Source organism: Amphiprion ocellaris, chromosome 21 (genome assembly GCF_022539595.1).
Source record: "Amphiprion ocellaris isolate individual 3 ecotype Okinawa chromosome 21, ASM2253959v1, whole genome shotgun sequence".
In the NCBI taxonomy this organism is placed as follows: Eukaryota; Metazoa; Chordata; class Actinopteri; family Pomacentridae; genus Amphiprion; species Amphiprion ocellaris.
The window spans coordinates 12,638,782-12,666,440 of NC_072786.1; the positions used below are offsets into that span (position 1 = coordinate 12,638,782).

Below are 27,659 nucleotides of genomic sequence, written 5' to 3' on the forward strand. Positions count from 1 at the left end.
TGTACAAACCAGCACTAGGGGAATGCATACGCTATCTCAGCTGCAGTCTGAATGAAAGTGGTATGTTGCGAATTTGCGACGATCAGCGTTAAAGGGTTAATGTGGAACCTGACGAAGGTGAAGCTACTTTCAAATACGTTATGTACAATTCAGTCCAGTGGCTCCTGAGATGTACAGTTCTACAGTTTCATTTAGCAGACGCTTGTATTCAAAGCAACGTACATCTAAGAGTAGATACAACACCAGCAAGGATCTAGTCAGGAGAAAAAGACCCGGTTAAGAGCAATAAAATCAAGTTCCTCCGAAGAGTAACTAGATAAATCTGTGGGGTCAGATAATAATTCATGACGTAAAAAAAAAAACAAAAAAGCTCTACCAGTTTACATACAGTAAAATTTCAGATAATTTCATTACGGTTGTTCTAATGAAAGTTTGTTGAACCACTACTTATAACTTCAATGTTATTAAATATTATTATATGAGATACATACATTTTTTATGAACAACCAGACCTTGAAAAGTAATTTGTAACAACTTACATACAGGGAAGTGGAAGAATAAAGCAGGTAAAACTGTAACTTAAGTAAAAGTGGCTCAATCAGTGAAGACACTGTGAGGACAAAAACAAACAACATCAAGATGACTGAACCAAATCACATTTATTCCAGTCAAAGCAACCATTCAAACTGATGCAATCTGAGGAAATCCCATTTCTAAAATATGTTACTCAGCTTCTGGCCAACCCAACTTGCTGACATCATTCATCTTGTGACTTAGAGCAGCGGCAAAACGCTGACAACTTCTAGCAGCCACTTCCATGTTTGTCATTATAATAAAGAGCGTTGTAAAACTGACATTCAGAGGAGAAGGTGACGAGCATTTCTGAGGCTATGTTTACATTCTGGCATTCAGATCTGATGAATCGGTTACTGGACTCACTGTCACAACAATACAATCAAAATAAGTTACAGAACATGCTGAGGAAGTCTGAATTTCAGACAGCAGCGGCCTGTTGAGTCCCACAGGGACACACACACATGCAGCTGTGAACGCTGTAGTATCACTTACATGTAGCAACAAATACATCGTACCACGTTGAGAATGATAATCATATTAATCTGCATCTCATTCACTCTCACTGTAAACCACTGGATAAAGGTGTGATGTGGCCAACAATAGGACGAAGACGTTTAAAAATCTAACAAAAGTGTTCAAACAAGCAGGAATGAACAACGAAGGCACTTCAAGTTTTTGTGTTTTTAAAGATGGCAGACAAAGATATAACAGCCAACACCTACATAAATAATCATACTCAACCCATATGTATGTATTTTTTCCTTCATCTCTTTAAAATGAAGCCATAATGGTAAAAAAATAAAAATAAAAAATAGGGCTGGAAGTAATGACTGCTTTCATTATTGTCTGATTTATTGACTAGTTCTTCAATTGTTTGTGTATAAATTTCAAAAAAGAAAAAAAAATGCCCAACACAATTTCCCAGCAGAAAACGTGACATTACTCAAAGATGTTCAACTTATGATGATATAAAACAGAAAAAAAGCAGACATTACAAACATCTAAGAAGTCTGTACCAGCAAATTCAGGATTTTTACTTTAAAAGTAGAGGTCCAGATCATTTGTGGTTTTTCTGATAAAACGTGCCTGATGTGCACAGACACCACGAAGCTGCTGCTATCAGGTGTTGAACGCTTCAACAGCACGTCAGTCAGGGACGTGGTGAAGGCAGGACGTAGAAGAGTGGTTCAGGGTGGAGGGAGAGCTGTGTTTGTCGTGTGAAAAGTCTCGGATGCCCCCAGTGGAGGAGAAGAAGATCTACAGGCTTCTTCCATGTGGCTGCCATTCCTTTCACCGGCCAGCCCCATCCGTCATCCTCTGGAAAATGTTTCATCGCCATCGCACTCAAGTTGCTCCTCTATCCATGCAGATGCAACCACGCACTGAGGACTCAAGATTCCCGTTTCCCTCCAGTCCTTCGGTCTGGATCCCCTCCTGCCCCCATGCTGTTAAAGAGGGGAGGAGGGGTGGAGGGTGAAGTTCAGAAAGGAGAAGAGAAGGAAGTCTTCCTCTTTCACACCCGCTCGGGGTTGCTGTCCCGGTTTACCCTCCGTCTGGGGAACAGCTTTCGCTTCAGCAGAATGAGCTGCAGGAAGAAGAAAAAGAAGGAACGTCGTAATGAGAAAATTCACACAGTAGAGGAAAGATTAAAAAAAGCTTTGTCCCAGCAAGAGGATCAATCAATATAAAAAGGGGGCAGAGATTCTGGCTTGAAAATACAGATACTGGAAATGATATAAACAAGAGACAAAGTTGACAGGACAAGGTAATGAAGGTGTTATTGATTCATTTTAACCAGTTTTACTATTTTACATAAAAATGTCACGTCCAAAAGTATTCATACTGCTTGAAATTGTTGCGAATTTTTTGAGAATCTGTGAGGGAACTAAAGACCAGAGTGAAGTAAAGAAACTTTCAACCTTTAAGACTAAAATAATTGAAGGTCCAAAATGTCAGTGCAGACATGTAAAAAGCTTGTTTTTTTTTTTGTTTTTTGTTTTTTTTTTTTTAAATTGTGGTGGCAAATATAAGCTTTCACATCAATTATAGAGACTGAAAAAACAAACAAACCCACAAATAGTTAAAATTCACCAATAACAATATAATAATAACACTTTGTCTTGGCATCTTTTGTCACTTGTTGAGGTCATTTCCAGCCAGAAGAAACCTGACAGATGAGTAAATATTCACTGTGAATCAAAATTTAGCAGGAGTATGAATCATTTTGGCCTAAAGAAAGTATTCTGGGAAAACTGCACCGACGTTTGGACAGAAGCAGAGTCTCAAGAACAATCTCACAATTAACACAATTTACAAATATTACTGTGAGAAACTGAGTCGGCTGGTTTCCGATCAGCTCAGAGTCTAGAAATGTTCTGGCCACAGAGTACAATGTAACACCGTGTTCTGTCTACCGCATAACCCTTCCAACAAATTTTCCATGTTATTTTTACACCTTATTTTTGTACAGATTAAAGAAACAAGATATTAAGTGTCAATTAGTAACCTTAAGAGGTGCTGATGGACAGTTTATTTGATCACTGGTTTAACACCAGCCTAACTGTTTCCCCAAGTTACCAGTCACCATGGCTTCATATTTAGCACTAACAGATGGAATAAATGTTCCTGTTAGGATGGATAGAAAATAAAAATGTCTTTTTTTTTCCTTTCATTCAGCAAGACTTTGACACCAACCTCCCCCACATGTCTGTAACCCAAGAAAGCAAAGTGAAATTGTGTCCCGGTGAGGAGCGAGGATACTTTTGATCTCTCTAATCCAAACCGTACCTTATTAACTTGGACAGCCAGGCTCATCGGGTGCCAGAAAGACATCAAAAGTCTGTTTGTGCACAGTGACCGAGACACTGGACAAGTCTGACACGTTCCACAATGAGGCCACTGGTCTCTGTGGGGCAAATTCTCCTCAGGTCACCGCAACTATTAACGTTTCTTTAAGGAGAAACTGGAAACCTCTGGATTAGAGAGGTGCCACGCAACTGCTAAATGTCAAACCTGGGTCAGTGGCCTTTGTTCAACAGCTTCCTGACATCTGTTTCCAGCAGCAAACTGGAACAATTGTACAAGTTGCCCAAAAATATAATTTTAAAATCCTTGGATGCTTTTCAAGCTGGAAGTCCAGCTTATCTGGCGACAGAGACGATTAAAGTGAACAGAAGAACCAGGTCAACAAAGGCAAGTCAAGTCTTGACTTTCATAAAGGACTTCTGGGAGTCTTTCATTTCAATACTGTCAGGTCCTGGCTCCACTGGTCATATGAATCCGACACATGAGACAGACGCACCTCTGAGTGGAATTTCGGTATCGAAGGCCTGAATCATAGCTCAAGTGTGAATCATGGAAATGAAGAGGTGTGAGAGTGAATGTCTTGTGTGTCTTTATCTGAACGTGTGAATAGACCGAGTCGATGCTGACCTGTTCTGCGAAGAAGGACATGACGGTGAAGATGACGAGTGTCACGAGGACACAGTGGGTCCAGAACTTCAGCTTGTCCCGATACACCCGCCTGGGAAACAACACGTTTGAGTTAGTTCATCCTTTGTTACCCAACACCAACAGGGACAGATGTACATATCAGATGCATGTTTCCTGGCTCCATAAAACTGACAATAGAGTAGTTGTGCTGTGATGTAACAAGAAGGAAGCAGGAGGTATGTGGGGGGCAGCAGGGCAACAGGGTGACAAGGTGACATCACCTCACGCCATCTGCCTGACACTTGACTAACTCAGACACAGAAAAAGAGGTGGAAAGGAAGGGGAGGAGACGAGAGGCTCAGCTGTGGCATGATCTTGCAAGTATCTTACAGCCAGCGATTGATCTGAAGCGGCTCAGTCTAATTTTAAAGTCTCTAAGTGAGGTTGGCATTCCCCAGCTGAAGCCCCCTGAATACAGAAGCAGGATCCCTGACAAAAACCCTCTAAATCTCCTGAGGGATTCCCATCGCTCCAACCTGGATACACTCAGCCCCACGTACTGACAGCTACAAACTCTTAATTTAGTCCAACTGCGAAGAAAGACAACTAGATAAATTACTGGCACGTGCAGGAAGGACACAGTGCTGCATGAGTGCTTTTCAAATAATCAAACAACTCAATTAGACATCAGAACTTTATGGGCAGCAAGATCTAACTTAATCAAACAGGCACTAGTTACATTTCCTCTAATGTGAGGATTTACAACTTTTCTCTGTTTGATATGATTGTAAACTAAAGCTCTTTTGGTTTTTGACGCTTAATTTGACAAAACAAGCTCACTGACGGCATAATCTTGGCCTCTAGATCATTTCGATGACGATTATTCACTAATTCTGACAATAAAATAAACTATCTCACACAAGATGATCACGTAAACATAAGTCTACTGACTAACTAGTTTTGCAATTTCAGGGGAATCCATCAAAAAATCAGTCTGTACAATTCTGTACAATTTCACAGCAATACATCTGACATTTTCGTAAGAGCCAAATGGTGGAAAGTTGGAGTCTTAGCAGCAACTGAGCTTAAACCCTGTCGAAGGCCTACGTGAACTCTTCATAGCATACCATTCCTGGAGCTCTTCCATGTGCAGGAACCTGTTTCGGTATTCTCGGGGCAGTTCGAACTGGGATGGCAGCGGGAACATGGACTCATAGAAGTCTCTCAGAACAGCTTTCACCGTGGCTGCGTCCTTATGGCTGTGGTCGATGTTATCATTCAGACAGATGAACTTCCTTGGGGTGAAAATGACGACGTTAGTATAGCTCAACAATAAAGATAATACAGATGTGAACCAGCACATTAAGTGAAACCAACAGAAAAGTGTCCCTTTATCGGGTAAAGTTCTCCTCACCTGGGATTCTTCCTAATGTCATCTAACTGTCCGACCACATGGGACACGTTGGTTCGCACCATCTTGAAAGCGATCTCCTCCTCCCCCATGATCTCGAACCTGCCCACAAAAAGTCACATTAGCTGAGTACTTTAAAGCAACTGTAAAAAATAACTAAAAACAATATGAAAGAAAATCTCACTTGTATTTGTTCTGGTCTCTGAAGGCTTTGTGAATACGTTCCGTGATGGGTTTGCAGTGGAGGACGAGGCCTTTTGTGACAGGAGGCTGTAGATAAAAACAAAATAACAGAAATCCTTAAATGTATAAATGAAATGGGTACTTCTTAACATCAGAAGTGCCATTTAACATCAATTTGGGCTTTTCTGAGCCATTTATTTCAGGTATGGCTCACCATGCTGGGGTCATAGTAAGCTTCCTGAGTGGGGTTCACCAGGTGGAGGTGGGTCAGGTTAGTTGGGAGTGTCTTGGAGCAGTTTATCAACATCTGCTCCAAACCTGTCAGGTCCTAGAAATGCCACAAAGGACAAAGACAAACATGCTTCCAAACTGCAGCTCTTTAAACCGACTGCTAGTCTCAAATCCTTTTGTTAATAAGATATATCAGAGACGGGACTGACCTGGAGGCTGAGGGGAAGCTCGTGGATCCTTGTGGCGAGAGTTCGAATCTCTCGGTCGGACAGCACACCAGAGTGGTCGGTGTCGATCTCATCAAACACTTCGGAGACGTTGAGCTGCTGCTGAGCGCTCATTAGGAAGTAGAAGTATGAAAAGGCAAACTGCATGTCCTCAGAGTGACGCACACGGTGGCCTGAAGTTTTGTCAAACTCTTCTGGAAATCTGAAGACAGAAGCACATTGCAGATAAAGGTGTAGCCTCTTTAGAAGACATAAACATCTATACAAAGACATAAGACAGTGCCCCTTACGTGTCCTGCAGCTCCTGCATGATGAGACGATCAATCATGTGCGGCATGTGTGCAGGCACTTTGCGGGACGTGAAGCCAAACTGGCCGTTGAGCAACTTGTTGACGTATCGCAGAGAGTCGGCAAAAGTGTCTTGCAGCTTTCGCCCTGTAGCAGCTCCATCAGTGTCATAGGACAGCTCCCTCTGAAGACGCTCCTCTTCCTGTGGAGTCAACATCAAGAAAATGTAATCAAAACGCACAATGAGAGGTTAAAAGTAAAAGTTCCAAAATTTGCGTACCTCAAGCAGGGCCTGGAAGTATTTCCTCCTCTCCCACGGCAGGAAGCCTCGGTCTGAGGAGATAAAGTGATGCAGCCTCCTCCCCACAGGAGCAGTATTGGCTGGCTCAGCCTGACTCTCTGCACTTTTTTTCTGGGAAACGCTGCTTAGGAGTTTGGAAGTCTTGGGCCTCTCAATCACAGCATTCAGAAGATAAGGTTTTTGAGTTCTAAAGTCTTTATCATCAATGAGGACAGGGACGGCGGGAGTGGTAGGTTTATCTTCCACAGCTACATTTTCTTTAGGCATTTCTATGTTTACTTTATGATTTTTATGAATGTTATTTCCAGCTTCATCTTTTATGGGTGGTTTTCCTCCCAGCTGATCTCCCTCTACGTCTTTAGAGGGCTTCTCCTGAACTCTCCCTGCACCATCATTGCCTGGTTGTAAATCAACGGCCTGCTGCTGCTCAGCCAGTGTCTTGTAGGGTTTTAGAAGTTCAGTCTTTGTGAGGTTATAACCCTTTACAGTGATGTCACCGATCAGAAGCTTTTCCTCCAGCTTTTGAAGTTCGCCGCGCACAGCAGCTGGTAAAAGTGACACATTTAATGAAGGAACCTGTATGACAACCTCAGGGTCACCAGGCTCCCTCTTCTGGATCTTAGGACCTCGTTTATCCTCAGGAATATCTGAGAAAGGGTACACTGGCTCCGGGGTCGGGGTCACCTTTGGGTCTTTTGCTGCGTCTTTGCTCACAGTCTGAGAGATGTTAGTTTGAGGAACTTCACGAGTGTCAACAGCTACTCTGAAGCTCATAGTGAACTCTGTGTCGTCTTCTCTTTGGAAAGTGAGGTTGTACTGGATCTGGGTGGCATTGTGACCGGAGTGCAGCAGCAGGTGAACGGTCCTCCACTTGTTGGCGACGGAGGTGTGACGAACCACTCGGTTATCGCTAACGTGGGCCTCAGAGACTCTGCGAGCAATTCTCTCGAAGCTGAAATACGGCCTGATCTCACCCACAGGGAGAGTGTAGAGGCTCTGGTTCCTCAGCAGGGTCACACGGTGCAGCTCGCCGAAGTGCTCTGGAACACAAATTAGCACAAGTTAACATTTAACAACATGAGAAGCATCACATTAATCCAGCTTATAAAACTTGTCTGTGTCTCTCAGCCCCAAACACACTGGTTGCTATGACAACAAGAGGCCACCGTCTGCCAAGTAATGTTCTAAAGCAGCTGGACACTGGATTTGTCTGGGACTATTTACAGGCATGGATTAGCACATATTAAACACACAGATGACCATCTACAGCACCAGGATATGTACCATGTTTATTGTAAAAAAAACAAAAAAAACCAAACGTGTCTCCCACTGCAACTGTGTGTATAGCTCATGTGTCTTCTATGGTATCTGAACAACAATGGACCTCAGTTGCACAGAGGTTTATGATGGCAAGACAAACAATAATTGTTGGATTTATTGACATTGTATCACCAGTGCTGCTATGTATAAGGTCTGATGCAAACAGGAAACAGTAAGATAAGAGATGTGAAGCGGGTAGGAGCTAATAAGTTAAATTTCATCCTTCTTGTTTTCAGGCACTATTTCAGGTTTTGGATTTGGTTTGGTTGTTTTCTTGTTCTGTTTTGTGTAATTTACTTTCTCTTTTGCTTTTATGATACTGTGGCACATTTAAAATAAATCAAATAGATAAAAGTTAGTGTTATAGTAGCTGAAAAACATCCTCGTCATATATATTTGCTTAAAACTTACCTTGGCCGCAGTCGCCCACATCAAAGCCACAGGAAAGTACATTGCAGGCCTGATCACAGAACTTGTCTGCCAGCCAGGAGTTGGCACAGCCTTGATTACAGTAAGACGTCCCTCCAAGACCTCCTAGACCACCTGCAAACTGCCACACCTGTCCACCAGCTCCACCAGGTCCACCACCGCCGACACCACCAGCGAACCGACTGTTCCCCGCAGCACCTGTCAGACAGAAGTATTAAAATAGTAGAAAAAGACGACACCAATACGCTAATTCGTACGAGACAGATAGCTGTGTTTGTCTCTTCACCCAGACAGTCTCCTCCATCCCAGTCACAAGCAGAGTTGTTGCAAGCCTTGTCACAGTAGCCATCTTTGATCCAGGATCCTGGGCAGCCCTCTGCACAGTTGGGAACAGGCCAGGTGAGATATACCTGCAGGGAAGCGAGAGAAGACACGACTGAATGCCAGCTTTTGGTGTCTTGCCATCAAACTGTAGCAGAGATTTCACACTGAACCTCTTTGTCAGCACTTTTCATGCTGCGTTCACACCTTCTGTCCTTTCGAGTGGCTGTAGAAGTCATCCGGCCACACGTCTTTACCGAACATCACGTCGTCATTGAGGTAAATGAACTTCTGGGAGAGCCCCGGGATACGATGGATGTGGGTCTCTATAGCGGGGGAGCTGAAAGTGGGAAGGTGGCTGTTGTTCAAGAAGATGTCCTGGAAGTCAAACAAGGACATATTTACATGCACGTAGTAATGAAATAAACATAATTTTTCTAAACAATAAAAAGAACAGTTTCTGTGATGAGTATGTGTGCTGAGACTAGAGACTTTAGTTTGCTGATGTGACTAAAGACAAACTGAGCTCAAAGAAAAATCTAAATTTTAACCCTCCTGTTGTCTTCATTTACAAGCACCAAAAAATATTGTTTCCTTGTCTGAAAAAAATCAGCAAAAAAAATCCCCAGATGTGGGAAGAAAATTCTTGTAAATATTTTCAAAAAATGAGTAAAAATCTTCAATAAAAATCCTAAAAATATCTAAAGTGATTACGTACATATTTTCTTAAGAACATTCACAAAAAATCAACCAAAATCCAGCGAATTTTGCTGGATTTTGGTTGATTTTTTGTGAATGTTCTTAAGAAACATTTTTAACATTTCTTTTGTTCCACCAAAAAATGTTCAAAGATTTCCCAAAAATGTTGAAAATATGGACATCAGAAGTTTCACTGTGAAAATATTTTTTTTTTCCCACATTGTCAAACTTTAAAACGGGTCAATTTTGACCCACAGGACGACATGAGGGTTAAAAGCTAAATTTCTTTTTCAGTTTCTTCAAGGTGAACACAATGTGTAGAATTAAATCGCTAATTTTATTCAGTTTATATTTTAGATATTACATTGGGTTAGAAGTGTAAAAACAGGCTGACTTCCTAACGCTGGTAAGGAGAGCAGTTCTGTTTGGGAGAGGCAGAGGCTTAAAGTTTACCTGATGTGTGACAACTGAAACTCTGGGATTATCCAGATTGAGCCAGGAGGGAATCTGTCCGTTGGTGACGATGAAGATGTGTCGCACCCAGGGGGCGTGTCTCTCCACGGAGCGCAGCGAATAGCGAAGCTCCTCGTTGTCCTCGAATCGGCTGGCTGATACATCTTCATCCTGTTTAGACTGGAGGGGAAAAAAGGCCTTTACACAACATAATAAAAATAGCCTTTCTATGCAGGGAGATGCCAGAGTTGTCATTTATTGCAAGAAGCTATAAAAAAAAGACAGTTTTAGATCTCTTTAATGTTTGTCTAACCTGCTGCATATTTGATAATAAAAAAACACCTCGGACTGCATAATGTAATTTAAAAAAACGGTTTGCTAGTGATTTTATACGAGCCAAGAGAGTTTAATTCCTATCAGCAGCTGCTAATTTGGCTAAAATAAGAAAAATATGGCTTTCATTACTTTAAATATGAAGGTGTAAAGTGATATATTAAGACGGTGTCAGAGTAGTGTACCTGTGAGATGGCAGTGAGGTCCCAAAACAAGTAGCCAGGACTGATAGTTAACTCCTTCCCGTCCAGCGTCAGGTTCTTTTTAGCCTGCTGAGTCAGATCAGTGAAATCCTGCGGGGTCTTCAGGTGCAGCAGGGCGATGCTGGCCTCCGAGTACAACTCAAACTGAAGGAAAAATAAACATTAACAGTAAAGCGCTCAGGCAACTGCACCAGTGATTTGGCATGGACTAAATACAAATAACTGAAACAACAGATGTCACGATCTCCTAACTTCGAGGCCCCAGTGTGGATTAAGCTCCAAACACACTGGATCCTACAATTCCCATAAGGTTCTGTAGTTTAGTGCCATTGTTGTTCAGCCTGCAATTCTCATTTGTCGTGTTTTTATTCGTCAAACTACTGTAGCAGCATTACGTAGAATATATCAATAGCTATTGGGTGGATTACCATTAAATTTTGTACCAAACTTACAAACCCTGACCTGTCCACTGGTGCCACCATGAGGTCGATATCTGCAGATCAGAGTAAGACATCTTTCTGTGATCACCTGGTTATTCTAAAGGCCAAAGGTGCTATTTATTCATTGAAATAAATATTCATCTAACTAACAGATTAGCATAGACTAATTTGATTTTGAGAGAATTATCTTGACAAGTGTTGGATGGACTGCTGTAAAATTTCATCCACACATTCAAGATCCTTTAAGAATAAATTCAATTAATTTTGGCATTTCATGTCACCATAACGGGGTTAATTCAGCTTATCAAATACTTTATGTACAATTCCCTGCTTAATGAAAGACAGAACCTCAGCTGTGCTTTGTATTTAGTGTTAACAGGCAAATGTTGACATGTTAACCACGTCTTAAACATAAGCATTAAGAGACTCCCTGACTTCTGACTCTTTCATAGCACTACAATTTTAAGACTATGGGCTTGTAGAAGACACTGTTTCTAAACCCAAAAAGTTCCCAAGTGGTAACTTCACTGTCACATGTTAAATCTGTAAAGTTCCTCTTTTAGTCAAAAAACCAAAGCAACTGTATCTGCTGTGGGAAAATCCTTAAAAGTAGCTTCTCAGAACCGAAGACACATGCTCAGCTATGTGGTTTAGCTGCGGTGATACGCTGATGATAGAAACTCTGACAAGGAAGGTTTCTGAAGGATGGAGATAAATAAGTGGGAATGAAAACTGTGATTTCCTGAAAATGACCTGTGACCCTTCAGATATACAGAGAAAAAATATCAAAGCAGCTGATATGGAAGCATCCACTGGCTGCAAGAGGTAGGTGTGTGTGTGTGTGTGTGTGTGTGTGTGTGTGTGTGTGTGTGTGTGTGTGTGTGTGTGTGTGTGTGTGTGTGTGTGTGTGTGTGTGTGTGTGTGTGTGTGTGTGTGTGTGTGTGTGTGTGTGTGTGTGTGTGTGTGTGTGTGTGTGTTTATATAGAGGTGAGAGTTCAGAAAATTCTATGATGTCATCCTCTCCATCTAGGTCACATGGAGGTGGCTCACCATCTGATCTCAGGAGAGTTATGTGAGGCATCGAAGGACTCTGTGTGTGTGTGTGTGTGTGTGTGTGTGTATGTGTATGTATGTGTGTGTCTGATATATGTGAGAGAGATACCCCTGGTCTTGGCCATTAAAAGCCTTCTGTCTCCCCTCTCAGACTCCAAAGACTCTCCATCACCCAACACCGAATACAAACATCTCCCTCAGGGAGCGCAGGAATGTAACGAAGTGCATTTATTCAAGCCCAAAGCCGACTTACTGGTACTATTAGTGTATACTTGTATTCCAACACATTTTCTGTACTTTTTACTGTATTTATCTGGCAGCTTTAGCAATTCAGTTCATTTAAAATACTGTGTAATGCTTTGCTATGGATTAAAGTGTGCATGCTTGTAGTGTTGAAATAACTGTGATTCTAATTTTAGTAGTTTCTCTTTTAAAAATACTAAAATCTAGTGGCTCCAGTTTTTCAAATAACTTGCTGTCTTTCTTTTCGATTAGTTTAAGAATTTAGAGAATTGGATTCTTGGTTGGGTAAAAACATCATCATATTGAGCCCTGCATAGTGAGAATTACTCCAAATCAATCAATTAATTGAGCAGACTATTCCATAATTACAATAATCACTAGTGGCAGCCAAATATAATAGTTCAAAAATGAACCACAAAGGTAAAATGCTGCTTACATTAAGTCAGTTTTCAGCATTAAGTATTTTTACTTTTCTATATCAACAACAGCAGTCTGATTTTACCTGCATACCTTTACTAAAACATTTTCAAAGCAGAATATTTCCGTGTAGTAAGTGTGGAACTTGTGTTTTAAAGGCTTTTATTCGCCCTCTGCACATGAGCTCGAGTCCGTTTCTCTCCACTCCTGTTTTTAGGTGAGGAGGATTAGCTGGTACTTATAAACCCAGCAGGGAGACAGCAAGCCACGGATCACGTTGCCATCTTTATTACTGCTCTCTTTATAGTCCTGATAATGCTCGAACACATGCACAAAAAGCAGAGGTGTGTGGAGGACTCACAGAGGCATGTGCACTTAAGTCTGTTTATTTACTACGTCCCGGTCAAGTAATTTTACTCAGAAAAAAGTTAAGAAAAAAACAATTTATCAACAAAATTCTTGGGTTCCAAATCTTCTTAAATTTCTTTGTTTTATATAAACTTAATATGAAATATAAGACTGTTGGTCCATTTCTGGACATCAGCATTGACTCTGGAACATCATGATGGACAATTTCCACATTTTTCACATTATATAGTCCAAATCAGGGGCTTCTAAAGACCAAAATCAGTCTCATACAACACAAACACGTTAAGAATTTCTATTTCATCTATTACCTGGAAAAAAAACATATTTCAGTACTGAATTACCAGACTTAGCTGCAAAATCTGAGCACAAAACTAAATGGCTGTAACTTTTGAGGGCATATTTGCTTTGACTTACTGTGGCTAATGTTAGTGAAGTCATAACATATTGCACTATAATGATCATTATTGTACTCTGAAGTACTGATAGTTTTAGATTTTAGCATCACTGCACATGGTAAAGCCTCTTTCAGATATGCACTCCTTTTTGTTAATCTGATGGCAACTTAATGTGTCACCGTCATGTCTGAATGAGCACCTCGGTCACTTTACCATAAAAGCTGCGACGGTAATTAAACCAGGATGGACAAGGAGAACATTTAGGAATCACTTTCAACACTGCACAAGATCGTACTAATGTAAAGGTGAGGGTAAGCGGTGTACTTCGAGTTTTGTGAAGTGATTTGGAGAAGACCTTTTTAACATTTTAGCACCAACTGAAATGTCAATAAATTAAAAAAAACTTTATGCAGTGTAGACAGACTGTATCCTGTTAGCTTTATGAGACTCATGAGTAATTAATATAAATCAACAAAACAAACATTAACAGGCAATAAAGTCTGGTTTGTCGCTTCCAGCTATTTGTTGTTGTATTTCCTTTGAGTTTATGAGATACCTTCCCTCTAACAGATTGATGAAGTCAGTAATGTTGCTTATCCTATATCCGGAAATAGTTTTATTGTATCAACGTCTCGCTTTAATATTTGTCACCAGAAACAGTGGAGCTATAATCAGCAGCTCTGATTTACCACAATGCATGTGACACCTGTCACCAAAATGTTTCTATCGCTAACAAACATCGACCTGGGAGTGGACAAGTGATTTTTCCTGGCATCAAATGTGACTCGAGTCTCTGGAGGGAGAAATCTGCTCTTCTTCAGAAAAACAATCTCAAGTAGGATTAAAAATCTGGAGCGCCATGTTTGTTTTGAAGGACGGGAGGCTGTAAGATGAGTTGTGGTGCCCGTGCTGTCAGTGAAATTTAATATTGAAAAAGTAAACACTGCAGGTTTTATCAGATCATCTTGCACATCCTCCAGACAGCAGCTGAAGTTATTCCTCACCACAGCATTAACAAGCCCCGTGTGTATTTTACTCTCAGCACGTTATAAACCATAATCATTGTGGCCTCATGTCACTGCAGTGGCTAAAGAAAATGTAATTAGTGGAGAAAAAACTATCACTGACGCTGTGGGTAAACTAATTAACCCAGTGGTGAGTGATCTTTCTGAACAGCTGGACTGAGATGTTGCAGCGGCACACAGCCTCATCTGAACTGAAGCTGTATTATTCAGAGACGGGGCAGAAAAACTCTGAAGCAGTCCCACTGGTTTTCTTTCAATAATTTCAATGCATAGGATATTAGTGTAACAGTGAAATCCCCACAGAGGCTCATATCTAGCCAGAAAACACACTGAATTAGCCTCATCACAGATATCTGGAGCAAGACAAGTCTCTACAAATAATATCCTACTAAAACAAGCCAGAAGACTTGAAAACAGATTTAATGCAAATCATTCTTGATATAATTATTTATCTGTGATGAAAAATTTGATTTAAAAGGACAGCTCTGTTTTGTTTTTATTTGTTTTTTAAGTTTGGCTGCATGAGGTACTTATTAATAATGAGTATATGGACACAGTAGATGATGAGATGATGCTGAAGCGCTTATATTGCTCTCTTCAAAACCACCAGACTCTGTTAACAAAAACAGTCATTTTCCCTTTCAGAATATGGGAGCTACTAGGCTATTATAGTGTAATTTTAGTGTTAGTTTGGACATGATATGGTGACTTTGAATCAAGCATAGAGTGGTAAACTAGCCTGAGTTTCCCCCTTTGAAAGGGTTGTAAGGTAAGGAAAATAATGTAGAAAAAAAAGAGTACTCGTAAACTGATCGTTTTAGATGGGGTTTCTCTTTCTAAGTGGCTGAAATACATTTTGTTGCTGCCTCTGTCCACAGCAGTTCATTGCTTAGCGTCCGTGCCAGTCCTCCCGTCTGAATATTCAAACTGAGAGTGTGCCAGACATGATCTGCTGTAAATAATACACCGACAATTGACAAGTACCTCGTAAAAACCCACTTCAAGGAAACCGATCCGTCCCTTTAATCATCCTGACATGAGACATTATCACCTGACGCTGACATGCAGGGAAGTCTGAAGCTGTTTCAATATGAGAAAGGAATAGACATGGCTGGAATTTAAGAAAAAAAAAAAACAAGAAAAGCTTCCCATTTTAGATTTTCATTTTAGAATAAAAACTAGAAGTGAACCGGATATTTTCAAGAAAAAAAATTCACAAAATTCTCTGGTTTCAGCTAAACAGTAAACTAGATCTACAGCTTTTGTCTGTAAAGACTCTCCATCATTCAGGTCCTGGCATATCAAAGTGTTAAAATGAAGTTAACTAGACTTGTTTGCTTGCAGAAGATGTTTCACCTCTTATTTAAAAAGGCATCATCAGTTCCTACTAACTCAGATGCAAAGTGACTGATTTTTAAGGTGCTAACAGCTTCACAAGCACTTAAACAGCTGGGACACCTCACCAGTCCGTTAGAGCTCAACAAGTCTTTCAGATGAGAGGCGAAATGTCTTCAACAAACTCAAACAAGTACAGTTGCTTTCATTTTAACACTTAGATATTTACTGCTCATCTCTCTTTTCTGTATTTTCTAGGAGAGCAGGCTGTATATGGTTGGATTTATTGTACAACTAAATAAGAAATTTCAGAAAATATGGCGACATTTTTCAGTGTTTTCTTCAATAAAAAAAATCACAGACTACTAATAAAGGTAATTGTTAGCTGCAGCCTGACTGAATACATCATTGTAGCAAATATGAAGAGGTTTCATGGCTTACTTAATTTTCTATACAGAAATCAGTACAACAAAGTGTTGAATATTTGCAGATTTCCACTCAATGTACTAAACATTAACCTACAGTCTGCTTCAGAATTTTTAAAAATGCAAAAATACTCCTTATATTTATTTATCTAAATCTTATTTTTAATCTTAATCTTAGAATATTCTTTATTGAAGAACCTGCATTTGACTGCACTTATTGTGTACAGATACAACTTGTGGCTGTTGCTTCATGGTGGGGACAGGACACCACTTGCAGGCTTCTTGAGCGCATTGAAACAGTCTAACACGAACACATCAGCAGACTTGTACACGAAGCCGGACTGGACAGTACGGGCAGATGATCGGGGTTGTAGTGCAGCTTTCATCACCATGGCACTCGGTCTAACACCAGCTATAAATACCAGCCTCCCCTCACCGCTGAACCTCTCCCTCCACACTATGCACATCATCCCTCTTTCACAGAACCGGCCGAGTGACACCAGGAAACACCTTGAAATCCAAACTGTGCATTGTGCGGTGGCTCGTGTACCTAGAATCCCTCCAACCCGACCCGACGCGAGAAGCGCACACACTTTCCATTGTCTTTCCTGGACTCCGTGACGCTCCGGTGTCATGTCTGCTCCCACCCTCTTTATCACGCCCCTTCCAGCATGTTCCACTGGTAAAATAACAAAACCGGACCCCAAACAGGTAAAACCGGGTCTGGATGTCTGAGACGGTGGAGTGCGAGCGGGTCAGTAAAATCCTGGTGACCTTTCAGCGCGCCGTCTGGCGCCGCGCCACTCTAAACAGTTGTTCTAATGTTAACCCCCACACTGCCAGCTAAGGTTACAGGCCGAATGCCACTCGTTATTATCACATGATCTACCGGCGTATATCATAGCAAACCTGGAGACCAATGCATGGAATGATGGGACAACTGTGATTGTGATGATATGTAGGTTAAATGCTGTTAACCTACATATCATCACATATAACGTTACAGTGATTTTGACTCCCCAGAGGTCCACAGCAGCTGCTACTTTACAGATTCACCAACCATTTGTACTACTGTGCAGCTATTACATATAGTATAAGCAAGTTTCAGCTTAGTTTGGGAGATTTTTTACATTTTACTTAAGATAGGAACGGATTTTAAAAGTCTTTAGTGCACTGCATCCCTTGTACTCCAAATAAGCTTGCTTCCTGGGTTTGTTTTCTGGTGTACAGAACTAATCTAAAGACAATAAAGCTTTGTCTTCTTCATGCTAAACATTGCAACACATGGTGTAATTGTTGTTTTCTGGAAAACCTGCCACAACAAGCCCTCAGCCAGACATTAAAAAGATCATCATGCTTTGCTTAAGGTGCATAAATTTGCATTCACAGTGAAGTAACAGCCGAAAAACCTTGAAGAGACGCTGAGGAATCCTCAGTGGAGTTACGCAACACAAGAGCAGCAACTGTTTTAAAATACAAAGGAATTTAAAGCACAAACATGTCAGTATAATTATTATGACATTATCTTCTTGAGAATATATTCACCTTTGTTGTGATTTTGTTGTATTTATTGTACTGTAATTCAGTGTTGCAATACAAAGCTGTTATATTTAAATGTATGAGTTTATTTTATTTTGCTGTCATATTAGACATTATCAATAAATACGTAGATTCTTTTCAATTCTTAAAATAGTAAAAATAAACATTCATACAGTTTGATCACTGTTTTTTCTACGGGAGGGTCCAGTGATGTAAAACTATTGTATAACACATTTGTTTTGCATTCTTGTTATATGCAAAGGCAGTTATGAAAGGTGTTATCTAATCCGTCACTCATTACCTCTCATCAGCCATGTGAGTATCTAATGAAAAGACAGAACGAACAGTTGACTCGTGTCCGTCCTGCTGTGGCAGGGTCACTCAGCTCCAGGCTGTTCTGTTTTCTTTGGTTATTTCAGAGTAATCCACGCTTGTTAGTGGCATTCCTGCCTCTCAAAATATAAAGCAGAGTTCTGATTAGAGAAAATTATTAGATACACAAGCTGCCAAGCTAAACAGAGCCTCTTTATCCACATCACAACATAACTGTTTAAAATAGAAAAAGGCCCTTTTTAGCAGGACGCTCCAACCTCCTCTTCAAGGAGGATTTGACATTTGTGATTAGATCCTTCTTAGAATTTGTCGCTATGATGGTCAAAAAAATCTAAATCCACAGAATGCAGTATCCTATAGTTATATACTGTTTTCTAGTTTAATATGATTATGTCCAAACATTCCTCAATACTGTGACAGGACATTATATATGTGACATTTGGTGGCATGGTCAGTGATGTAAAAGTTGGTTTTTCCTTTTGTCAATTTGACTGCACCATTTCAAAGAAAATTCGAGGAAGTAATGCACATTCTTTGCACTAACTAAGAAACAAGTCAGAGTATCTCTTGTTCATTGATTAAGAGTGCAACTCTGCCACCTGCTGTTTTAAAACCAATCTATAATATCGTCCTTTTCAGGGATCTCACATGGGTTTTTGTGGATTTGAACCATTTTGAACAGGTTTTGGAAGCAAAAAAGACCTTTCATTCATATTTCCCCAAAATGTAGCATCTGTAATAAATAAGAATAAACAAAGTGTTACCAAACATAAAAGAAAGATCAGAGAATCACTGAAAAGATGTAAAATATATTGTTATTTTGGGGGGGTTTTTTGGCCTTTTTAGCCTTTATTGTAGAGGACAGTGGAGAGAGAGACAGGAAACGTGGGGAGAGGAGTTAAAAAGGACTTGCAACAAATCAAAGTGGGTGAGACTCGAACCCACGGCTGCTGTGTCGGGGATTACAGCCCGTTTGTGAGTCGCCCGCTCAACCAGTTGAGCTACCAAGCTACCCAATTAACCAGTATTTTTAAAAACTAAACCTGCATATTACTGAAAGACCAAGAGTTCCTCCATTTTTCTATCTTTTTCTTCTTGCAAACAACAACTCAGTCCAGGATCACACAAAGAAAGAAGTTCTGAAGCTGCTCTATTTGATAAATAACTCCAAGATGTATTCAGAAAATGACTGTTTTACCTGTTTGATCTTGCTGGTTATGACGGAGGGCAGTCTGACTCGCAGCTGCTCCGTCTCCTTGAAGGTTGCCGGGAAGCCGCTCAGATAGGCCAGAGACTGCATGCGGATCAGACCTGGAGCTTCTTTATCCGTTGTCTGGATCAGACACAACAAAGAGGTTCGCTTGGACATTCAGAAAAACGCCTTTTGATGTTCAGTTAGCTTCATTAAGCAGTCATGAATATGAATGAGGGCTGTGTCATTTTCAAAGAGGACAGGAGAATATGTGAAATTAATTCTGCATGTATCAAACTCACCAAATAACATCTGGACACAGAGAACTTCTGGTCTTCTTTCGACACATCGGTATACGCTTTGTCAGCTGTAAAAACCAATGAAGAAACAAAGTGCAACAGAATTTAGATGCATTTTCAGGTGTACAGAAATATTTCAGTATCAGACACATAAAATGTATAGAATTGACAGACTTTCTGGTGCCGCTAAGCAGACTGAAAATAGATAATGAAAGTTGACAACTAGAATGAATTACGTTTGGTCAACCTCGGTGTTCTCGAAAGAGACGCTGAATAATTAAGTGTGTCAGCAGACTTCCTGAGCAGCAACAACTTCCAGCTGTGACTGATTACCAATGAATACAGGCTAATAAAACTGTCCTTAACTAATCTTGGTCGCCTGACCTCCCACTGACCGACACTTTCTAGTTTGTTAAGCTGGAAAACAAAAATAGTCATCTGCTAGTTTTAAGACAGCACGGGACTTTTTCACATAAGCTGATAATTTAACTTTTCTAAATGCCATATTCTGAGTTTTTAGTTAACCCATCTGAAGTACTGTTTTCATTTATTGTGTACTCTACTACACATATGTCTACTTGAATATACATATACAGATATTTAACTTTAAAAGGATTCGTCATTTAACTGCAACTTTATAGTTCTAATTGATGAAATTCATTCTAATGTGTGTATTCTGATTTCCTTGATTGGCTCTGTTTGATATCTATGTAAAATCTGGATTAAATCTTCTTATCTATTCACTATTTAGAATAAAGTTTTTTAAAAAGTTAATTATAAACTGACAGACATCAGACTTGTAGTCAACAAGCAAGTGAACATAAAGCTGATCCTCATATCAAAGGTGAGTGATAGTTCCACTTTCTACTGAAGGTGTGAAGCTGTACCAAGTAAATAAAACTGTGCAAAGCCACTGGATTCTAAAGTACCTACAGGAAACATTAACCACTTTGATGCACTAAAAGTGACCCATTAAATGAGCTACTACTGATGGTGCAGATACTGTCTTTTTAAAGGTCGATTATGTGTGTCATGGCTGATGCCTTCAATTCTGCCAAGGCAGAAATGTAAAAGTGTTTGCTTTCGTGTTAAAATACCTTCAGAATAGTCCTGAAGTTTAATACCGGCCTGTTTTCAAAAGTAGGAAAAAATCCTAACATTCAAAATTCTTATATAAGGAGAGAACACAGGAAATTTTTACAAGACATGAGTCATATTTTTTACTATTTCTACAGGTTTTACAGGAGCATGTAAGATTTCAGCATAACTATGACAAAATTCTGTCAAATTCATTGATGTGGAATTTTAGGATCTCAGTCCTGATCATGTGTAATGTGAGGTTATTTTAAAGATTCAGCAATCACCATGTAAAAAGAGAGAGACTTAAATGTTAAAGGAAATGAACAGAATAGACTTGGGTGAATGTGCTTTTTGGCAAATGTCATCATCAACACTCTGTGGTCTCAAGTAATGTTTCGCCTCTATGGCGGAATAATAACCTGCTATCAATGCTGAAGAATAACTGGAGAAACATTCTCTTTTATTTACATATGTGAAATATTACAATAAAGCTTTGTGTCAGTTTGTGTTATTCTAAATTTTAACACCATAATTTTGAATTTTAATGCAAATATTTTCAATCAGGTCCATAAATATTTGGACTCTGACACAAATGTCAGCATTTCGGCTCTGTAAACCGCCACAGTGGATTTGAAAGTAAACAATCAAGATGTACTATAAGTGCAGACTGTCAGCTTTAATTTGAGGGGATTTACATCCAAATCAGGTGAACGGTGTAGAAATTACAACACATTTTATTTGAGCCCTCTACCTTCTTATGGGACCAAAAGTAATTGGACAACTGGATGATGAGTTGCTCCAAGGCCAGGTGTGTGTTATTCCCTCATTATTTCATTTACAAGGAGCAGATAAAAGGTCTAGAGTTCATTTGAAGCATGGTGTTTGTGTGTTTGGAAATCTTTCGAGGTCAACTCTCAATATGAAGTCCAAAGAGCTGTCACTATCAATGGCCAAATCAATCACCTGACCTGAATCCAGCTGAGCGTGTATTTCACTTGCTCAAGACAAAACTGAAAGGAAAATGTCCCAAGAACAAGCAGGAAGTGAAGACAGCAGAAGTAGAGGCCTGGCAGAGCATCACCAAGGACCAAACCCAGCGTCTGGTGATTTCTACGGGTTCTAGATTTCAGGCTGTCATTGATTTGCAACCAAGTATTAAAAGTGACAATTTGATTTATGATTATGTTAGTTTGTCCACTTACTTTTAATCTCTTAAAAAGGTGGAGGACACATATAAAATGTGTTATAATTTCTACTGATTTGGATGTAAATATTCTCAAATTAAAGCTGAAAGTCTGCATTTGACGCACATCTTGATTGTTTTATTTCAAATCCACTGTGGGGATGTCAATGTGGAAATATTTATGGACCTGAATGTACATCAGTTATAATAAAATATAGCAAAACATGTTTATCTCTCTCCCTGATTACTAATAAATGGTTCCAAATTCATGAAAAAAATACAGCTGTTGACTCCTAAAAGGTACAATTTGTATAATGATCACTACCTGTGACAATTAAATCTCCACGTCAGCTTTCATCTCTGCAGATCAAACTGCTGCTTCCACTTCCTCTCAGTGTATTATCATTCAGTGCTGCTGCTGTTACTGGTTATGCAGATTTCTCTCACGACCACAACATCATCGCTTTCTGGTTACTCATCAATCGTTATTCTAAATGCCATCTGTTGCATTATTATAATCAGTAATAACCTGCCTACTGTGCACTGCTGGTGTATTTTATTGCTCTTCCTGCATCTCTCTCTATTATGCTGACTGGAGTCATTTGGTAGAGCATCCTTTCCTGCCAAACTTTGCCTCACTGTTGCTAAAAACGCTGCGATCCTTTGTGCGTTCTCACCGTCAGCCTGCGAATGGAAGATGACCACGGAGACGGAGGTGGGTGGGTGGAAGGGTTTGTTCATGAGCAGCAGCTCTTTGGCAGCAGAGAAGGAGGCAGAGACTGACGGCAGCTCTTTGAGCGTAACGTTGGCCGGCAGAGCTGGATCCAGAGCCAACATGGGCGCTATGATGCAGTGGGACAGCAGGCATTCGGGCTTCACACTGCACAAGAATAAACACAAAAAGGAAAAAATTATGCTTTAATCGGGGGATTCCCAACCGCGAGTACAAGCAAGCACCCTAAGGGGTATTTCTACAGTAGCAAAGGGGTGTGTAGAAATCAGAAAAAACAGAAATTACTATTTAATTAAAGAACTGACCTGACCACGTTAGAGCAGAGAAGTTTAAAGTTAACTAAAAGCAATGAATAAGCAGTAGGTATAGACTACCAACATGGATGCACAAATGATTCAAATGGAAACATAATGGGACAAAAGTGAAAAAAAATATTGAAATTGCTACTTAAAAGTTTGGCTAACAGGTTTAATTATTAGTAAACAATAGGTTATGAAAAAACAGATGAAATTGTAATCTAAACATAACAGATAAGTAGTTGAAAGCAAGCAAAAAAATAGGAAAAAAAGGAGATTAGGTAATTAGGTATTAGGTATTAGATAAGGCGATTATCAGCTAAAAGTCTGGATAAACAGGTAGAATTGGGAGATAAAAGTATGGACAGGTAGTTGGGGGGTGAGCTAAAAATATGAATAAACAGAAGATTTAAAGCTAAAAGTGCAGACAGCCCAACGTTTTAGCTGGGAAGAGTTGACAAACAGTTGAAAAATTCTAGCTAAATGTAAAGAAAAAGACGTTTTTGGATAAAAGTATGCATGAACAAGTGAAAATTGTTATCAAAAATTAGAAATAAACAGTTTCTTATTTTGCAGTGAAGATGCTATAGACTCTTAGCTAATTAGCATGTTGGGCTAGTTAGCATATTTAGCTAATTAGCATATTTAGACAGTTCAATGTGCCAGACTTATCATCCCACTCACTACTAAACTGTAGCTTAAACTAGTAAACAGTTCCGACTAAACTGACATCAACACTGACAATTTAACTGAATGACAAAATATTTTAGCAATATCCACTTTTATATAATTAAATGTTAAATAAAAACTACTTTAAATTGAGCTCAAATGCACATTTTTTTGCCATGAGAGGTGGTGCTGTTTATCAATAATATGCTTTAATCAATACATCTACACCTCATAGACTCACTCAGACAACCACTTCCTTTACGTCGTGGTTTTGCCCTTGAAAATACATCGGTATGATATTAATCAAGGTCACACATTTAGCAAACATGAGAATGTTGCATCGAGCACGTTTTGCATCTGTGGTTGAAACTCAGCAGGGAGGAGGAGGGAGAAGATAAAGAGCTAGGACCGTTATCAGCCCAACATTTCTGTGGCGACCACACAGGAAACACCTAAACTGAGGTCAAATCTTCACTGTGGTCCAACATGTTGATTTAAACAGTTATCAGAGATGATCAACAAAATGCTAAATATTTTTTTTGCCTATACCACAGCGTTTTTTTTTTTTTCAAAGCCTGAGCGTGCACTCATTGTTAATGATTAATATTCTAATTATTGGTGTGCATTAAAAAGAAACCAGAAAATCTACACATTTCTCTTTTCTTAAACACGCCAAACAAGAAGGGATTTATCAAAAGTGTTGAACACCAGAATAAAGCGGCATCTCTTCTTTTCTGGCAAAAATAGCAGCCTCTCTCTAACTGTCACCACATCGGTTAGTTTACACCTTTGAATTATATTTCCTTGACAGCCCACCCTGCCTTCCTGTTTCAACGTCAGCGTCAGTGTTCCCACTTTGCTGCCTCATTGTGACTTCAACAGTCATTTACCAGAGACTAAACAAAGCTACCAGAATTAACTCTGAGAGACAGAGGCTATAATCACGCACATTTTCATTAAATATACACCGAAGGGCCACTTTATTAGGTACATATGAAGAAACACAATATGAAATCTAGAAAGTACCATTTTGACTGAACTACATGTATGTAATCATTCAGGTTACATATATATAACGGTGTTGGTAAACAGGTGCAATACTGTCCCTAAGTACAACCCAAAATCCCCCCAGAATGTCAATTTAACACCTTTTGGGAAGTTTAAGCCAAAAAGTGAACATGATGAGCTTTGTAAAGGCAGATTATGTGGCTTTACTTTGCATTAGATTGTAACATAAGCAAGATGATACTGATTTTATAACACCTTTAATACAGAGGTAGGTTTTGCCTCCGTATCTGTTGTTGTATTAGGGCTTTGCAGGCCATTTTGCACATCTATGAGCACAAACTCTTTATGGAAATGCTGGATATGTAGGATTTTTACATGATTTTTGCCAGAGATTAAGTTTGAATTTGCCAGAATGAGACATTCGATCCAGTCGTTCCATCTAGATGAAGTTAATTTTTTCCTTTAAGATAGCCGCATCGTATTTTTCCAAATTACCCACTATTGCTCACATGAGTTCTACTGCAACTTAGCAAACTGCAAAGACCACAACACATCACACCTACCACTTCACACTCACCTGTCTTTTGGCACTTCCGTTGTCTCGCTTGCATTTTTCCCCAGGCGATCCCTATGGGCAAAAAAACTGTGAATTTATATTATTTTCAGTGTTTACACAGGCGAAAAGAAGCCAATGATCACAGTTAATTACAGAAGAATAGCTCAGGGATTGAAAGAAACAAAGAAATGTTTTAAGAATTTGTCTAAGGCTTTGATCTATAATTCTCTTTGCCTCTGGGCCAATGTCAAAACTAACCAATCAGTGTGAAAATCATAAAGCCTGTATGCTAATCCTGACTGTATTCAGCTAAATAACTGGAGGCATGTGAGCGTGTTTGCACTCTATACTGTCAAAAACAAGAATTTGCATAGTATTTTAAGCATGGCTAAAAGCTTGCCAAGAATGAGGTCTGACTGCGGCACGACATCAGCAGAGACGGTGGAGCCACGGATACCTCAGAGCTCTTTGTTCCTCCTCCAGTTGCTCTTTGACCGCCTTCAGTTCCTTCAGCAGAGCCGTGTCTGTGCCGTTCACCCATGTGTACACCACATCAATAGGCATGGGCAGACAGAGCCTGCAAAGACAAACACTCCTATCGCTCAAGACGGGGCTCAAACTGCAAAGCCGTGACCCTGTTTTCCTCCTCAGCACACACTTCACTCTGACATGACTCAGTTAGTTTGTGTTCCTGCATGCATGGCTACACCTCTACGCTTCTTTCAGGGGAATGATTTTGCAGGATGTAGGCTAAGAGTTTTTTTCCCACATAACATTTAAATCATAAATAAGATTTTTTTAAACTTTTGCAGTTGTTCCAGGAAACAATTAATCAAACAGGATCCCATTCATCTAAGTGAGGATGTTGCAGAACTTGTTATGTTAGGTGCCTTGCTTGGAGGCATAAACGCTCACCTGCTTTGGAATGATTTCCCTCCCACGTTGTCCCTGTAGGAGTCAAACAGCACATGATACTGGTCTCGACTCCACTCTACCACCACCTGCATGGACACAGCAAAATCCCACGTTTCTACATTCCAGATCATACATCCCCTACAGTCAAAGAAGTCCAAAATGAACACAAAACAGGGCAGTCTCTTTGCTCCTTTATTACTTGCTCACCTTTTCTGCAGAATGTGACTGTGTGATTCATTTAGGGGGCATTCAGTTTGACAAACTCGGAAAGCTTTAAGTGATATTCACAGATCTTCCACCACAAACTTGCAGTTAATTAACCGAAATACCAAAAGCTACAACGTGACTTATTATGCGGAATTTGCATGAACACAGCACAGATTCGTCACACGTTTTAAATAAAGACTTACAAGACATTTAAGCTCAATGAGAGGCAAGTTGTTTTTAAATATGATTATTTCTAAAAGGAGTCTGGTGAGAAGGAGTCTCCATGCAGCAGCTAAAAGCGAAACGAGCTGAACTGAAACCAGCCGTTAGTTGGGAGTAACGTTACCGAGTCCGGCCACAAAGCTCGAGAGTAAAGACAGCAAAATAAACTCACCTCTCCGAACTGGAAGGCGGAAACTATCATGAGGACGATCCCTCCGAAGCAGAGGTAGAGTCCGTATCGGTGGGACAGACAGGTGTACGTCTGCCGCTGGAGCAGCTTCAGCACCGAGTTCACGACTACCATGGTTCTCCGGGGCGAAGCATAGCGCTGCATTCATTCAGAAAGACGCAGAAAAACGTACTCAATTCACAAAGTAAACATCACAAGCGACACGGACTCGTCACCTGACCGCCAGCCAGCCTGCATGACACATGACAACCATACATCGCCCGCTTCCTCGGCGGTGGTGACGCTGCTGCCGCCCCGCTGCTGCTGCTGCCGCCCCGGGGAGAAGTGGATGTCGCCCCCTGGTGGAGAGGAGGAGGAACTGCGGCGCCTTCACGGCCTCCCAGCACTGATGGTAGCACATTTTCTTGTAAAATTATATTCAAGTACTGATAATTGTACAGTATTACAATTGTAATTTATTCAAACAGTTAGTTCTTCTTTCAGACTGCAAAAAATGAATGTTTTTTTTAAAATCCTATTATGTCTGCACTTCCTATAGACACCACGGTCCTATTATCACACTTTATCTTGTTTTGTGGCTCTTATCCAGGTTGTTTTCTCCTGACTAGATCCTTGCTTGTGTTGTATCTAATTTCAGATGTACATCACTTTGGACAAAAATGTCTGCTAAATGAATTGTAGATATTCTAATTTATTATAGTACTCTGCAGTATCTTTAAAAATGTAATTAGACTTGACTAGACTATACTTTTACCACTGTAATCAACATTAACTGTAATTGTATTCCCCTGTAAATCACAATATGAATAAACGCTACTGTGAATTGCAGACATATACCGTGAATCACAATGTATGTGTGTGTTTTTAAGGATATAAAACAACTAAGGATTAATTCAAGCCAAATTTACTTTATTGAGATAAAATCAAGCGGCACTGCAACACATAAAACAGAACACATGCTACTAAAAAACACATAAAAATACATGATATATCATAAATCAGTTAAAATAAGTTCAAATAATATAAAGAACAAAACTAAAATACACACATACCCCCATACATACATCCCCAATAAATAAAAAATAATGACATATTAATCTTTTTTTATGGATCAGTTACAATGCAATA

The 27,659-nt window shown here is 39.8% G+C and overlaps 1 protein-coding gene across 3 annotated transcripts; it reads right to left on the reverse strand.

The window, feature by feature from the left end:
* Window positions 1-640: 640 nt before the first annotated feature.
* Window positions 641-26,810, reverse strand: gnptab (N-acetylglucosamine-1-phosphate transferase subunits alpha and beta). 3 transcript variants are annotated; one of them, XM_055006731.1, is made up of 21 exons: window positions 26,514-26,810; window positions 25,913-25,998; window positions 25,455-25,574; window positions 25,019-25,084; window positions 22,413-22,615; window positions 19,476-19,540; window positions 19,180-19,314; window positions 10,390-10,551; window positions 9,872-10,051; window positions 8,927-9,097; window positions 8,685-8,808; window positions 8,381-8,596; window positions 6,629-7,689; window positions 6,351-6,550; window positions 6,043-6,262; window positions 5,817-5,930; window positions 5,604-5,689; window positions 5,423-5,521; window positions 5,136-5,303; window positions 4,009-4,099; window positions 641-2,161 (listed from the first exon to the last, which is right to left on the reverse strand). In XM_055006731.1, the coding sequence occupies exons 1-21, from the start codon at window positions 26,673-26,675 to the stop codon at window positions 2,090-2,092; spliced, it is 3,801 nt and encodes a 1,266-aa protein (XP_054862706.1). In that variant the 5' UTR covers window positions 26,676-26,810; the 3' UTR covers window positions 641-2,089. The 3 variants fall into 3 exon arrangements, with proteins under 3 accessions (XP_054862706.1, XP_023147509.2, XP_054862707.1); XM_023291741.3 differs by having other exon boundaries at window positions 25,019-25,069; window positions 26,514-26,809; XM_055006732.1 differs by lacking the exons at window positions 25,455-25,574; window positions 25,913-25,998; window positions 26,514-26,810 and adding an exon at window positions 25,398-25,421 and having other exon boundaries at window positions 25,019-25,069.
* Window positions 26,811-27,659: the final 849 nt, after the last annotated feature.